The 16,683-nt window shown below is 41.8% G+C and overlaps 1 protein-coding gene across 26 annotated transcripts in view; it reads left to right on the top strand.

Annotated features, from left to right (window-relative positions):
- Positions 1-16,683, top strand: part of LOC108028949 (muscle-specific protein 300 kDa) — a 108,203-nt gene that overhangs the window by 8,026 nt on the left and 83,494 nt on the right. For 13 of the 26 annotated variants that reach the window (XM_050885716.1, XM_050885715.1, XM_050885724.1 and 10 more), the window contains exons 1-5: positions 1,462-3,913; positions 10,928-10,989; positions 15,748-16,020; positions 16,266-16,319; positions 16,517-16,683. In XM_050885716.1, coding sequence (XP_050741673.1) covers positions 2,059-3,913; positions 10,928-10,989; positions 15,748-16,020; positions 16,266-16,319; positions 16,517-16,683 — 2,411 coding nt within the window. In that variant the 5' untranslated portion in view covers positions 1,462-2,058. Of the gene's footprint in view, positions 1-1,455; positions 3,914-10,927; positions 10,990-15,747; positions 16,021-16,265; positions 16,320-16,516 lie in introns of those variants that run through there. The other 13 variants (XM_050885729.1, XM_050885727.1, XM_050885725.1 and 10 more) reach the window with 7 other exon arrangements.

Here is a 16,683-nt window from a genome sequence, read left to right as displayed (position 1 = left end):
TCGATTTAATTAAAATCCGCCGACCTTTGTCCAGTTCGGCATTAGAATTTGTCTATGCATAACAAATTGAATTGCGTTGCCAGCAAATTGCTTTAGGCCATTTGAAGTGCAACTTTATATCTCAGGGCCAACTTCTCGGCGTGACAACAATAAAACATAGAGAAATATCAGATGCAATGCAATCACCGCACCGTGACGTCATTAGGCTAGTCTGGTTTTGAAAAACAAACCTCGGCAAACTTGTTTCTTTCTTTGTTGTGATTATGTAAGCTATGAGATACATTTGTTTGGGCTTGAATTTATGAATGGCTTTCACTAGGCCGCTGCAAGTTGAGCTTTGCCCTGCGCTGACCCATATTTTGGGTCTCTCTCGATTCCAGATTTTCAGTAGTAAGTGTTTGTAAAACGATCCAGTGCCCCAGGGTGGCTGTTTACAATAATCCGTACTTAGAGGCATAAACAACCACCGGCCAAGGGCTGTGTAATTGATATTTTCTCACGCTCCATGAGGTCAGGCCGTAGTAAAGGTGTAAGGTAAGGGGTTTACGATTACAGGCCAAGTGCTTAAGTGCCACCCATTCATGCGGAGAAGGGCGAATCTCCGGAGAGAGCTTGGGAGAAATGCGGAGAACTGGGTTTCTCAGAGAGACCGCGAGGGACTCTCAATAGAGGTACGCTTATCACTCTAAATTTTACCACCCCAAGGGGTTGAGCTTTTTGCGTCGTTAAAAAATGCAATTTGTATTTAATTTTTATGGGTTAATTATAAAGGAAATACTTAGAAATACAAGATAAAAAGATGTTCCTTTATAATATGGAAAATAATGTTAGTTAACTTTGAAATATGTTAAATACTTAGGACCTACCATCTACATATGGATGTACAATGTGCTTATGACAAAGCATGCTTTTGATCTACTGTCTTTTTGTATGAAAACCAATTGGTACATATAAAACTTATATGATATAAGATCCAAAATAAAAAAATAATAAGATATAGGAGTATTTAAGCCCTAAGAAGTAGTTAAGTAAAGTTAAGCTAGCCCACCTTCTAGAATTGCATTGTACTACTTGGAACCCCAAACTGTTCATCCAAGACACACTCACCCCCCTTGGAAAAAGCCGGCTACTGCGCCACTGACCCCAAATAATAACAACCAGTCGGTTCAAACTCGGTGAGTACGTGCCGGAGTGGTAAACAACATCCATCAAAAGCAAGTACGAAAGCACTGCGTGCGCCCGCTCTTCGGCTCCGGTTCTCTCGGGGATTTCGGTATGGGTCTGCGAGGCACACTCTCCATTTGAAAAATACCAGCACACATCGAGTCGGCGAGCACAGACTCTGGAAACATGAGCTTTACTACGATTACCATGTGCGAAGAGCCGAGCCACCTCTGCTCTCGCGTTTTTTGGACTGGACAAGGTGTAGCGCATTGAACGCCTTTGGGTCTGGGCTCAGTATCGAACCGGCTTTCTACGACAGCGGATTGGAATCGCGGAGCGACACAGTCGCCGGGCAAGTGATGTGATACAGCCGGCTGCCCACCAGGCCGAGCAGAAACCAAGTTAAGAAACCCCGAAACCGAAAGACACACACAATTCTCGAATCTTTGTTCGCGGGCAGTGAGAAGAATTGCGAGGAGTACCAATTTTCTGGCCCAACCGCGTGAGATTATCTCAGGCTGGGCATTGTGTCTCCTCGTGAAATCCCAAAACCCGAAAGCTTCGAGTGTTAAATACACCTCATAAAAAGAAGAAGCGTGTGTATTTGCTTTTAGGCAAATTAAAGTTGAATTACGTGGGCCGAAAATCAAAAGACTGAAGGCCATTCAAGGGTTGTTCGAAGGAAAATCCGGTGAAAAGTCACCGAGTGTGTGTGTGTGTGAGTGCGTTGCGTGAGAAAAATCAATTCTGCATTTGGTGGAAAATCCAAGGAAGGGAGAGGAGTGGAAGGGGAGCAGAAGGGACAAACCTACAGGCTGGTTTTTGGGCTGCGAAAAACTCGTAACCGATGACAATTTGGCTTGACGAGGGTCTATTAGCGAAATCAAAGCCATTATGGCTGATAGTGGAGGACCAGGATCCATAGATGCCGGCGGGGGAGGAGGTGGAGCAGGAGCAGGAGCAGGCGATGACGTGCCTCCAGTTCCAGCTGTTCGCCGGCGCCGTGCGCATGAGCAGAAGTCCTCGAGAGAGCGAGTGCAGGAGGAGGAGAGCCAACAGCTGGAGACGTCGACGGTGACGAGGACGTACATGAAGACCATCACCACCTCCCTGACCACCTCGAGTAGCTCCAATGTGGAGGAGTTTGTCCTGCAGGAGCCTGCTTCGGAGGCAGCTGCTCCTTCGCCCAATCACCAGAGGTTGCGCCAGAAGGTGGCCCAGTACGAAAAGGTTTGGTCGGATGGCTCCAATCCCGGGAAGCGGCCCGCCGAGCAGAGCTCCGATGAGCTGCGCTTGGGCGACGACCAGGACGAGTACGATGCCGAGAATCCCTTCGAGATAGATGTCCACGAGATCGAGCGGCGACTGCGCCAGGAGCGACAACGCGGCCTGGCCGAGGCGGAGGCAGCCAAGCTGGCCTTCCAGCAGGTGCAGCTGAGGCACACGACTCCGCCGCGGCGAGTGGAGGTCACCAGTGACCAGGTGCCGAGTCCCTTCAACGTCACCCTTCGCACCACCAGTCGCATGAGTCCAGGAGCCGAGCAGGGCAATGTGGAGGAGCACCTGGCGCCGTTCAATGTGACCCTTCGCACCACCCGAAGGACCAAGAAGAAGGAGCTCAGGGAGCTGGAGAGCTTCCTCGAGGGGGAGCGAACCGTGCGAGAGGTGCCCTCTGCGGATGGCGTGAGGACCATCATCACCTCCTCGATGACCAGCGATGGCGGCTATGCCGAGGAGAAGATCTACCGCCATGGCGAGGGCTATGTTTCGCCAAGGGACTCCCCGTCCTGGTCGCGTTCCAGCTACTCCAGCGAGCGGTCCAGTGTGACGCCGCCGAGGAGCGTGGACCTGACCGCCGGCGGACGAAGGATACTGATCAAACTGGAGCAGGAAAGTGAACTAACCGAGGCGGACCTCGCCCGGCAGAGGGACGAGACCGACTCGTTTGGCAGGGAGGCAGCCATGGCAGCCATGGCAACCGGCAACATTGACATTACCGTCGGCGGTAGCAACCCCCGCCGGCGTTTGTACCAGCAAACAACTGTCCAGGTGGGCGGTGGCAACCACACACCTGCCACCCCCGAGGAGCTGACACCCCAAAGGCCCAGGCCGAGGGACTTAGACCTGGCCAGGAGCACCACCACGAAGACAATGCTAACATCCACGCCAATTGGCACGAAGGAGCAACCGCAAGCGGGTCCGAAAACTCAAGTTAGTCCAGCTGCAACGTGCCAATTGCGCGGTTCTTCGACGGAAGAGCCCCGGAAAATTGTAAGCCACAAAACGATAACCAGCACAACGACCAAGTCCACCTCGTCCTCGCACTCCTCGTCCACGTCGCGTAAACTGATTGAAACGTCGCCGGTTCTCGCCGGGAATAGGGATATCTCGTCGCAAATTCGTGCCGGGAACAACGATTTAGATATCGACAACGATTCGGACACCGAGGGCCGACCGGCCAGCAGCATAGTGATTGTGTCCACGCCCACGCGACCCACCACCCCGGCATCCCAATCCGTATCTGTGACCCCATCCGCATCCACATCCGCATCCGCTGCCCACGCCCTCAGCGGCGTCGGCACTTTCAGCAAGAGTCTGCGCCAGGATAATCAGACTCTGGCGACGCAAAGTGGCCGCAGCAACGAATCACCCAGCGACCAGGAGTACCACGAGTTCCAGTCCACCATGGCGTCCATCAACTACGCCAGGAGCAACTCCCAGTACGACAGCCATATCAAGGAGAAACGAGGTAAAAGTCGGGATGAGATTTAGTGTATATTATATATATATATAGAAAATACCTATGCAGTACTCAGGATTAGATAAGTTTAGGAATACCTAGGAATGGATAGGTTTAGGGATAGGATAACAGCTGATTAGGTTTTGTTTAAGAAAAGTGAAAGAAAATGCTAAAAGGTCGTCAGATTTTCCAATATTTTTGTATTTTTAGGAGATAAAAATTTCGGAATCTTCATAATTTTGAAAATCAGCTTATACATTTTTTTTAAATTTGTTCTTATTATAAGAAAAGGTTATTTTCTATAACACTGTGTGTGATATTATATAGAATATGCTGGAAAACCTTCTTAAAAAGTCTGTGTTTAAACAGCAATGTATTTAATTCTTAAATAAAAAATATGTTTGGGACTCCTGGTCTTTAAATAAAATTTAAAATACCTGAAATTCTAAACTTCGAACTCGTATTATTTTTCACTTGCAATTGAAAAGCCCCTTATTCCAGGTCTTAATTATTAAGACCGCATTCCTTGTGCCCTTATCTTCCCCAATTAAACCAAGGTAATCCCCCATTTTACCCACTTTGAGGTAGATCTTATCTGGAACAAGTTTATACTCCCTGAGACCTGAGGTAACCAGATAACGGAAATAGAAAAGCCTAGTAATTTCCCGTTGAGAAAACGATACCCTATATATAAGGGGCAAAGGTATTCTTAGAAGATTCTCTGGGTTCCCAAGGTCAGTCGGCGGCACTTTGTGGTTACACCTGGTGCCGAGAGACATTTGTATGCTTAATTAATTATTACACAAAAGCAATCGATAAAAAACGGCCAAAATGACATCATCCGACGGTTTGAGACGCAGAAATTCGAACTTTAACTTGTTTCGCTGGCAGGCTTTCCTATGGGTGTCGCTATAAGTCAGTCGGTCGGTTGGTCGCACCCCGAACTCCCCGACTATCTGGCGATTTGTATTATTTATATACTGGCGCACAGTGCGTTTGTTATGTATTCGCCCCGTCGGCTGTTGGCAAGCAGTTTGTTACCTCTTTCCTTGGGCCGGGTCGAAACGGGAATTTATTGGCAGCCAAAAGCACTCGAACTACCCCCCGAGCAGGTCGAGGATGACGGTGACGGGGGGCTGGTGCTATTATGTGACCTCCTCGGCTGTTATTATGTTAAGCACAACAACCAATTAAGTGTCTGGCGGGCTGTCTGTCTCCTGCCTCCTCGCAAATGTTGATCTGAGTGGATCGAACAGCTTGTCCCCCGAATGACTGGCGCAATTTTCGGCTTGCACTTGACGGTACACAGTGTAAATAGGCATGGGCAAATATTTTCAGGTTGGGCGTACTATTAATATGTGAGCATTTTGCGTGCATTATCTTTAATATATGTACGATGATTAGCGGGGGAAAGTCCTATTCGCATGAAGAATATTTTATGGAAATTGATTTTTCATGTTAGCTGAGAGGTTTCTGTGGGTTGTTTTATTTATGGGTGATTAATAGGTTTCTATAGGATAGGACGGTTGGAATATGTTGAAGGATCATTAGTAGATATGATGGCTTATGTAATATTAAATCGCTTTCTATTGTATTTGTATTAGTCTTAGTCACCAACTTTCGAAGGGTATCTCCGAGATACTATCTCAAAAAAACCGTAAATAGTTGGATGTCTTCATCTGACAATTAGTGAGCATAGATACAGTTTGCGTGAGCTGAAGTATTATTTCTCCTCTTCTCGGATCATCGTCAGTGTCAGCATAACGGCTCGCTGTCAAATATTTTGATGTTGCGTGTTTCCTGCAAGCTTTTCGACTGCCTCGATAAGTTTGTTTGACAAAGCAGCTAAAATGCGCCCCAAATGTGTGCCATATAACTATATTGGCGGCCCATCCACACACTCTATGTACATCACATCATATCATATCATACATACCGACACGGGGACAGCACTTTATAAATTTATAAACCAGCTAAAAGTACGTCAAGCGTTCACTAATTGATGACAGTCACATGGATACATAGTATAGGGCAAACTATTGATTGCTGGCTTTTGACTTGGTTTCAATACGTGTCCTCACTTTCACGGCAATTATCATTAATGATATTTTAAAGGGTGAGCAAAAAGCAAAACCTGCAACTCTTTCAATATTCATGATGTAGCTTGCGGTATACCAGCCATTGAGCCTCATCAAGCCGCATTTCAAAGACGAATTTGGCTTTTAATATGATTTATGGGAGATATTTGATCAATGGAATTGGAAATGTTTTCGAAACAAAGTGCTATCCCATCAGTCCGTCATTGTATCCGAACAGCAGCCGTACAACTGAGATCATCGCTGGGTTATTTACTGATTCTACCGTTGTCACTGACTGTCAGTTGTAATACTTATAGGGCATGTAGTTGAGCGGCTTTTAATTGATGCCCGAAATGCGGTCCAGAGAGTTGGCGCCTCCCAATGAAACTCGAGCTGTGGCTTGTAAATTGAGAAGCGAATCAAGTTTACAATACGAAGACGAACTTGAAGTATGCTCTGAACCCACAAAGTAGACACATTTTGGCATTTCTTCTCATGTGGGAGGGGATTTCTCTACAGATGTGGCTCATGTGGCCAAAGAAATTAAAAATTCTTAATTTCGTGGCTGCCTTCTCCTCAGTTTTCAGCTCTGCTCGTGGGCAGTTCTTTTGAAGATCTCTTCTATAGCTTCTTTGGGAGAAACGAACTATCTTTTTTGGCTTTCAAGTTTTCTCTGCGTTTTTAGGTGCTCAATCATTGAGATTTGGCTATCGCTATCTGCTGGTTTACTAAACGCTTTTAATGACAAAAATAAACAATCACACATTATGGTAAACATACAGAGTACATACACTTAGTTATGACGCAATCCAACCACTTGACTCTGAATATGTATGAGTACTCGTATCGTATTTGCATCTAATATTTTCGAGTAGCTGTGAAATGCCCAATGGGTTGGGGGTGGCTGCTTGGGATGGCTTGGGCTGGCAGCCCGTCAGATTCAATGGAGCGTAAAGTTAGGTAATGCCATTTAAGACTCTTCCACATGTTGACTACAGGCAATTTATGCGGGCCTCCTCCGACACATTCGCTGCTCACTTGTCGCCGCAGGTGACACCGACAAGTGCAGCTCGACACACCTCACTGGCTTCCCCGGGCTGCGTGCTGAAATCTAAATTTAAATTAATCGAAATCCAAACAGTTGATACAATAATCATAAAGTCTATGCTGGAGGGATCATCACATGGTCGATTGCCCGCGGGGAAGGTCAGCTGTATGAGTAGTTTGCTTTATTATAATATCAAAAACCTTATCGAGTGGCACGAACTTTTTAGTATAATCGAGGTAGAGTGAGTCAAGATACTGATTTGGGGGTTTTGGAAGGAATGTGCGATTGAAATGGCTCTTGGGATGAGATAACAGTTCTTCAGAGGGTTTATAATAGGTTTTTCCTAGTTCTAACGCTCCCAATTGGAATTTTCTGTTTTCCATATTAACCAAGAGGTCGTGCCCCAAATAATTAGGCCAATAAACATCGGTTTTTACATTACGGAAATCCCCTGCCGTACCACCCAGAACATTTGATTCCACGCACTTCCGTTGAAAAGCCCAACATATGCTCTATATCGTCGGGACTGAAACACACTCCCCTCCAACGATTCGATTGCCTTTTGTTTATGCAAATGTATAGCTACATTTATCGTATTTGGTGAGGTTCTTCTTTTGTTTTTCTGGTAGGGAAACCCAAACAACCAGCTATGCGTGAAAGTACATAAAGTGTTTTTACCAAACACTTCTTCTTGTGCTACTTGTGTTCTGTAACTGGGCCAAATCAGACGAACGGCCGACTGAATACTGACTGACCTTTAGTACTTTTGGTAATTGGTGATCATTCTTAACGGGGAGAAAAGCTCATAGGTTTCATTCAAAGCCGCAAAAGTATTTTCTGAGAAATACGCTTAAGACGCGCTCATTAACCCGCAAAGCTAGCGAAATACACATAAATAACCATCACCCGACTTATCACTATAATCACCATCATTAACTCACTGACTGACTGAACCATTCATAAGAAAAAGTAAAAAAGAACCGTCAGCCGAAACTGGAAAAGAAGAGGAGAAACAATTTACCGCTGTTGAACCTCTCTGTTTTCGATTCTGAAGATTCTATAATGTCCACTGCCTCGGGGATCTGGCCATCATTTCATGCATCATTATTGAAATGGAAATTGAAATTAACGAACCTGAGAAGTCATTCAACTTGAACGCTACTCCCTGGCCCGATTTTACCCCTGGTAATTGTTTTACGCATAATGCGGTGTAAAATCAAACTCGTTTCGCTATGCTTTTACTTTTGATATTGCTGTTCGATTTCGTCAACGGGTAAAGCACTTAGAGTATGGGAATTATAATTGCCCTCCGTTTAATTGGGGCCTATGAGTTTAGTTTTGGAAAGGTTTTTAAATAGGTTACTCTATAATCATACCAAAAATAAAACAATTTCTTTTTTTAAGTGATAAAAAACTTAAAAAAACACAATACTTTAAAAATATTAGTAGTAAAGTTGTCGAGCAATCTTCCGAAATAAAAATATTATTTTAACATCATTTGATGTTTTCTAATTATTATTTTAAAAATATACAAATAAATTAATAGTTATAAAATTTGCTGAATAATAATTTTGTTGCTATTATTATTTTGAAATTTAAATTGCGTAGTCTCCCTGGTTCAGAAAGTGTTCTACAAAGTTTGATTAGCTTGACCCGTATTATACACACCACATTGTTGAACAGGCCTTATCAGATCCCACAACTTCAAGTGCACTTTTTCCTTATCTTTGCAGTTATTGGCAAATGTTTTTGCTATCAGCAATCAATTTAACAAACATTCACAAGATTTATAGCAGTCTAAAATTTTAAGTAATCAACATTTATTTTTGGTCAGTCCAAGACCAACAAACTAGTTTTATAAAGAAAATTTATTCAGTTTGCCAAGTGCGGTAGTTGAGTTAATATATTCGCAAAAATTTAGAGATTCGTTACCAAAAATATCAGGTTTATTTTAAACGAGTCTTTGAAGAGGCGTCTTACGTTTTCGGCCAAAACAACTTTATTATTTTGGGATAACAACAATAGATTATATATCTAAAGGAAACTATAGTGAAATTACAATTTTAACTTTGCTTATGTGTTGTTCAAAATTAAAATTTTTAAATCATGATAAAATTAATTTAAACGAGTTATTTTTAAATTAAGAACAGCTTGATTTTAGTAGTTATATACGATCCTAACAGGTTATGTAAATTATTAACTAATACTGGGCAATTTCTAATTATTTATTATTTAATTTAAATGTAATCACCCTACTTGCTGTTTATTTTCCCAAAGCATTTACAAAATTTCCTTGCCAACGAGTGATTTAAAGGTGCCACATTTGTGTTAATTTATTGTGGGACCCTGCAACATCGAATCTTTACAAGCCATTAGAGCATTTTAAAAGTGTCTGAAGGAACCATAAAAATGGCCATTAGGTTGGAATCGGTATTTTACCTTGCCTCAAGTTCAGCCAATTGCACAAATTCGTGGGTTCTGCCTTTGCCGAGTGTTGGCTAAATTATTTATTTCGCTTTAGAAAGATTATCATATATTATGTACACACGACTTTCGGTTGCTTTGCAAATTGCGCAACCTTGAACTAATTTCTATTTAAATAATCTTTTGTCAACATTTCAAAAATTGCGTCACTCGGCCCGCGCAATAAATGAATGAAAACTCAATTCTAGAAAATATAGGAGAAAGGCATTGAGGGGACCATTTGAAATTAATTATTGCAATTTGGTGGTGTGTTCTTACTTTGTAAATGGCCTGATAATTGGCTGGCGTTTGACGGCCTCATGGCTCCGTCAATCTACTTTATGTAATAATTCTTATTCCAAGCATTCCTCGTGTCCAACTGTAGAAGTTTTCCATTTTCGAGAAATGAGTATTTCTTATTTATTGCGGGAAATCTATTTTAGCCTCATGTTGCTGGCATGCCTTTGGCCCAGAGCCAGAAGGCGGATAGACCACGCACTGGGCCAAGTATTCTGGGAGCTCAGCTCCCGAGGGGCTGGATTTTCGGGCTGGTGGGGAGCGGTGTGGGGATTTTCCCCAGACAGCTGCTGGCCACCATTTTCCATTTTCCGTTTCCATTTCGACTGCACTTTTCCATAATGACTCTGCTTAATGCGTTCCTCGTTCGCTCTCTTGTGTATATTTTGATAATTGTTTACAAATTGATGTTTCTAACGCTTTGTTTATTATTTCGATTTGTCGGCTAAAGAATGAAATTGAGGTAATTAAGGCACACAAAAAACGGACCGAATATTTGGCTTGGCCGATCCGAGAATTTGTGTTTACAATTTGAGGTCTACCTTTTGACGCAAGGAAAGGGTCAATGAAATTGCAGGATTTTGCGGTGTTTTGTTTATGAGCTTTGGATTTTAAACTTTATTATTAAAGTGATTCATCAGAGAGAATTCTTAGAAAATGAATATACAAATGAAAAATTAATTATATTTTCGGGTAGCTAAAAAATGAAATGGAAGTCATATGGACTTTATAGAGCCCATTTAATTTTTTACTCCATTTGGTTTCTTCAAAGAAAAGTCCCATAAACTTTTTGCGATATTATCGCGAAAACAAACATGATGTCATCGCGTTCATTTCGGCTTATACACCAGCTTAACTGATAATTCAATTAAGGCAAACAACAGTTTTAAAGGCAGTCGCAACCGAAATGAAAACGAAAAACTGGTATAAAAGTTTGACTATACACCCTGCGCATACCAAGAAATGTATCTTATCGGTTGCTTTCGGTATCTTTGGTAGTATCGTCATGTATCTCTTTCGCCTTCTATGTCTCTGTCGTCTCGGCTGCCGACACTTGTCCAGCAATTAATTGCAAATGAACGAAATGTCTTCCCCATTTACTGACTTTTACCTGTTTTTCTCTTTTTTCAATTTCAGAGGAGCAAGAACGTGTGCAGAAGAAGACATTCACTAATTGGATTAATTCATACCTACTGAAGGTGAGTCTATCTTGTGTCTAAGCCCCTGAACGTCTTAATCGATTGGCCATTCGTCTTGGGAGCGCGGTGCCAATGAATTTTGTCTACACCGAGTGGCATTGGAATTTGCATATAGATTTGCATGCGATAACCCAAGCGTGAGAGGTTTTTGGGCTGCCAAAAACTAGACAAAAAGTACCCGAAAACCTAAATGGGTTAGGGGGCGTGACATGTCCATCACTCTGCATACAAAATCGGAAATTAAGCGTGATAAGCGTATTTAAGCTTTTATTTGTCGAGTAGTTATGATGGAATAATAAGCGAAAAGCGTTTGCTCAGAGATATTGTGATATAACAGATTTGAAATGCGTGAAATTTGAAGGTTGTTTTGGGTTGGGTCGTTGTCAAGTGAGGCAGTGAATACAGTTTAAAACCTGATCTATGACGGTTGCAGTTTGAATGTTATACTTTTTTTTGTTAAATATTTTAATTACACATTTTTGTGTTAAATATAATAAGGAATGAACTGATTTTCTAGGGAGTCGTAACTTTCTTAAATCACTTGTGTTGTGGTTGTGTGATCTTTTAAATACAATAAAAAATTGTTATAACACATTGTACTGATGTGGTAAAGATCCCTAACCTTCGGAATTCATTAACTTTTCCTCTGGTTTTCTGCTCTTCTATGACCACCTTATGGCCTCGCCAGAATGTTAAAAGCCCACAACTTCTGTCATTAGCATAAATGTGCGTAAATATGTGCCTTCAGGTTCTGCACAAACATTTGTCATGTCTGAGCATATTCCTCGCTGGATAGCTTCCAAGAATATCTTATAAGCTGCCCATGCTGGAAATTCCTCCAGCTTTCTAGCCTTTTAACAATGCAAAAAGATCGCAAAGAAAAGTGGTTGGTGGAAGTCCAAAGAGAGCCAGAAGTTAACGGCTGTCTAACCAAACAGCCCGAGAAGAGAGTTGCATTAATAGCAGTTCCGTTTCTGTTTCTGGCGGGGATCGGCTGTGGCTTCAATTGCATTGCCATTAGCCCGCAAGAAGCCCACGCGACGCCTACTGACTTACTTTCTTGTCCCGAACGGAGGTGATTTAATGCACTTTTCTGACTTTTCAGACTTCTCAGACCCCGGTCCGCCGGCCAAAGTCGCGGGTTGGGTGAGCCATGCTTCGCTTGGTGTCTCAAATGCGTTATCTTTTAATACCAACGGCAATCTGCAGACATGAGCCGGCAATTTTTTACGTCCCACACTACTGTGGGAAAAATATTAGTAGTAATTGGAAATTTGAAAAAAAGATAATCATTTTCGAGCCATAAAACATATGAAAAGGTTGTTAGAGGGTTTATCTAAGAAATGGTTTAAAATAATTTATAAATTAGCTGTTCCATTTTAATAGTATTATTGAGGGTTACAAGGTCTTGTAAAGGATTTAACTAACCCCTAAATATATGAAAAAAAAGTTTAACGTTTCAGATATTACAACTGAAAACATATCTTTGTCTTTTATAAATAAAAAAATATATATATATCGATTTTAAATACAAAGAGAAAATCTAGCAAGTTTTTGAAGAAAACTCTTCTAAATATCTCTTAGTTAAGAATTATAACCAAGATTTTATATGATTTATGATGTCAGGTATAATATAATAATTTCTCCTAAAGATATATTTTATTTAGCAAGTTTGCTTCAACCTAGTAAATAGATAAATATTAAAATGTTACAACTTCGTTAGTTTTATTTTTAGTTCCTCCGGATTGTTTCTTGCTTATTAACCTTACTTATATCATAAGTTTTGTATTTTATTTATTTCTATTTTATTTTATTTTAATATTGGAAGGCTATAACTTTTTTTCCATACTGTGCATGGAGTGCCGAGAAGTAAGAAATACTGTTGCCGGCCGGCCGGCAATTATTCCATACAATCCAATCCGGGCAGCCATTGAAAACCAGTTCCCCGACTCGGAGAGTGCAGCTCGATAAGGCTGCCGGTTGAAGTCGTGTGGCACACAAAAGGAGCAGCAGACATGCAAGGGACTCCGAGTCCGTCTCCGTCTGCGAGGCCGAATTGATTTTGAAGAATGCGTGGGCTCGGCTCTCCTGATGGAAGTCACATTTCAGCCGTCCCAGGAGCCGGCGGAGGAGATGCGACATCTACATCGCGGTTATGCAACATGCAAATGAGTCACTTAATGTGCATAATGACGGGGCAAACTTGCTGGCGCTGCCATTGCAATTGCACAACGATTGGCTTGACACGTCTCACTGTGGTCATAAATACTCACAGCTGCCTTTGCTAATAAAAAGTGATTTATTTAATTTGTTTTTACCTATTGAAGCTTCGTTAGACCCGTCAATTAGCAGGCATCTTCCATTTCCCCACACTGTATCCAGCAGATACATACCCGCAGTGAGAAAAGGCATTAGATGGGGGCAGCCCAAAATTGTTGGATTGGTATTCGTTTTGTTTTTCAAGCTCAGTTCAAGGTGAACGAGGTTTTTATATTTGAATCGCTGGTTGCGCTGGCGACCCAAAAACCTGCTCTGGACGCTCGCTTTTCATAGAATTTGATTAAAATTTATGAATTAATTTAAGCGCTTCGCAACCAGCGCGGTGGGTCTCCACTGACATACATCTCGTTGGATGTTCAATTTTTGAATGGCCCCACATGCCCCATCCACAGCCCGAGTTCGCTTTCATTTCTTTATGACATAATTGATGGCAACGCCCCGGCACGAGTCGTGCCCTCCAGTTCGTAACTCCCCCACGGAACACTATGTCTTGGGGACCATGAAACCAGAGTGAAAGGATCAAGCTATTAGAGGTTATTAAATTAGAAAGGATTTCGTGGCGGGAAAGTGGGCTGCGATAGCTGTGGCTGGAAGCATTTGTCAGGTGCTCGTCTAATTGTGTTGGACAGGCGACAAGTGAGAAGATTGGCGAAGATTTACAATCCTCCCAGTCACTGAATCACGGAGAGTAACGGATTATGGTTATGACCGACTTATATAGTTTGTGGAGAAATTACCTGCCATAAATAAATTTAATTTTAAAACTAGTTGTTGGCTTTTTTATGGAAGAATATTTCCTATTCTGCCGAATAAAATAAATACCAAAGAGAAAGATTGTTCCTCATAAATATAATTGATATAGAAAGCAGGCACAATCGTAGAATCATATAACTTATAAACTTATTTATTTAACTGTAGGTTATTTTGCCAAAAACAATTTATGTCGAGCAACAGGATCTTAGAACTTAAACCAGTTAAATATGTAAGACTACGTCACCTTTTACACTGGTTGGAAAGTTGGTTTTAGGGCTCTTAAATATGGTTCCAACTTATCTTTTTATCAACTTAAGTAAGGGTTATTATAATAGTTTTCATAAATATTTAAGTCTTTGTCACCTGTAAGACTTGTTAGGACATTTTAGGCACTTAAGTATGGTTGCAACCCACTTTTATATCAACCTAACTGGGGGTTAGTATAATACTCAGCGGTCTGATCAAGGCAAGTTACCCCTTTGACGATTAGCCGGCAAGACCCAGTTTTTTTGATGTCATGTTCGGGGAGAATTAAGTTCCTAAGGGACGCCCAGGCAACGGCTGTAATGACATATGTCAGCCCGAAATAAACAGCGGAAAGACAGAAACTTTTTTTGTATAAAGCACTATGACACCATAAAGTCCGGAACTTAATGGAAAAAGAAGATAGGCGTATCCAGTGGAACAGGAAACGGAAGCACTGAAATTGATTTCGCTATGTCTGTTCTGAAGGAGAATTCACACAAAAATGAAAAGTTTTTGCTGTGAAAAGTTTGCCGAGCATTGTCATTGTCTTTGCATGTTGGCAACAGTTGAATAAAGTTGTGCAGAAACCACAAGAAAGCTCAATTAAATGCTACACTCAATTACAATGAATTTTCGCCGCTCTGTTGGTTTGCCTACCTGTTTGTTTGTTTGTTTGCCTGGTGCCACTTCCGTTGCCGCGGCCCTAATGGCATTACCTTAAAATTGTAATCTTTTGCGGTGGCTTCAAGCTAAATGCCTGCTCGTGCCATTTGTCAATTTGTCTTGGCTCGCACTGGAGTATCGGCGCAAATTATCGCAATAGCAAACAGCAATTTAAACTATTTTAATTGATTTAATGCGCCTTAATTTTGAGCGATTCCGTGAGTTGCATTTAATTGATTGCCCAAAAATAAACTTATGCAAAACCTGAGTGAGCATTCAAAGGCGAAACATTAAATCTGCTCGCTGCAGCCCATTAAGTTTGTATATTTTCTTAGCCATGAGTGTAAAATGCTGGCATAATATGCTCATAAAAATGCTGCTAAAAGTCCACCAAATAGCACTTAGGGCAAGTCTGGGTTACTTTGACCTCTTTAAGAGAGAGAACTGATACCGAGTTAAAACAATTAAGGGAAATAAGTGGAGAAACTTTGGTTAGTGATAATACTTGAATTGGGTATTTTGATGGTGCTTTTTGGGTTAGCATAGAAAGCGTTATAAAAAAACCTCTAAAATAAAATACCCTTTCCTTTTACACTCAAGATAAGGTGGTGCTTTTGTGGGTTAAGATTAAAACCATAATATATTTTCACCTCCATTTTATAACTTTGGAGAACCTGGTATCGAAATACCACTTCCATCTACTTTAAAAAGGTATGATATTATACCTATTTGTTGAATATTTTGTAGAAAATATATTAACGTATCTATTATCCATTACAACCCATTCTAATCCATACATCTACTCATCCCTTCCAGCGTGTTCCACCGCTTCGTATTGATGACTTAATCAACGACTTACGCGATGGTACTAAACTAATCGCATTGCTGGAGGTCCTGTCTGGAGAACGCCTGCCCGTGGAGAAGGGCCGCGTTCTGAGACGTCCCCATTTCCTCAGCAATGCCAACACCGCCCTGCAATTCTTGGCCAGCAAACGGATCAAGTTGGTTAATATTAATCCCGCAGATCTGGTGGACGGGAGACCACCAGTTGTGCTGGGCTTGATATGGACAATCATCTTGTACTTCCAGGTAAGGAGGCTTATCTACTTAAATTCTAGAATAACACACACCGAGTGCACCAGTTCACGAATTGAGAGCACCACCAAGAATTGGTCGCTAGTTGTACACCTTCTCACGAGGCTACCACCAGTAGAGATGTACACTCCAAGTCCAAAATGCCACAAACTCTGTTGAAACTTTGAACCTAATTAACCCCATGAACCTTCTTTTCTATATACTTCTTATTGATATCATAATCTTAAAACGTACACAAGCTTCGTAAAAAGAGGCGGAAAAACTTAGTAGTAGTTATAAATTATGCGCCACAGGTGGGTCCAAGTCGAACGTAATTGTTGTTTTGTCGTGTGTACCTCATACATATATCTTTTTATGGGTAGAAAATCGTTTTTAGTTGGTAGCCAAAACCTTTTAAGGCACTTCCATATCTTAAGTTTAACCATTAAACATTGCATTGCATGCGGGAAGTCTTGGATTTCTTATTAATACGATTGTGTATTCGCCATAGATCGAGGAGAACAGCCGCAACCTAGAGTATTTGGGTCATGGTATTGGCGGTTCGGTGAGTTCCCTCGACAGTGTTGGCAACCAGAAGCACGGCGATCTAAAGGCTGAGAAATGGAAGCAGGGTGCCAGGAAGACCCTGCTCAACTGGGTGACCAACGCCTTGCCAAA

Source organism: Drosophila biarmipes, chromosome 2L (genome assembly GCF_025231255.1).
Source record: "Drosophila biarmipes strain raj3 chromosome 2L, RU_DBia_V1.1, whole genome shotgun sequence".
In the NCBI taxonomy this organism is placed as follows: Eukaryota; Metazoa; Arthropoda; class Insecta; order Diptera; family Drosophilidae; genus Drosophila; species Drosophila biarmipes.
This window is presented reverse-complemented; position numbering and strand designations above follow the sequence as displayed.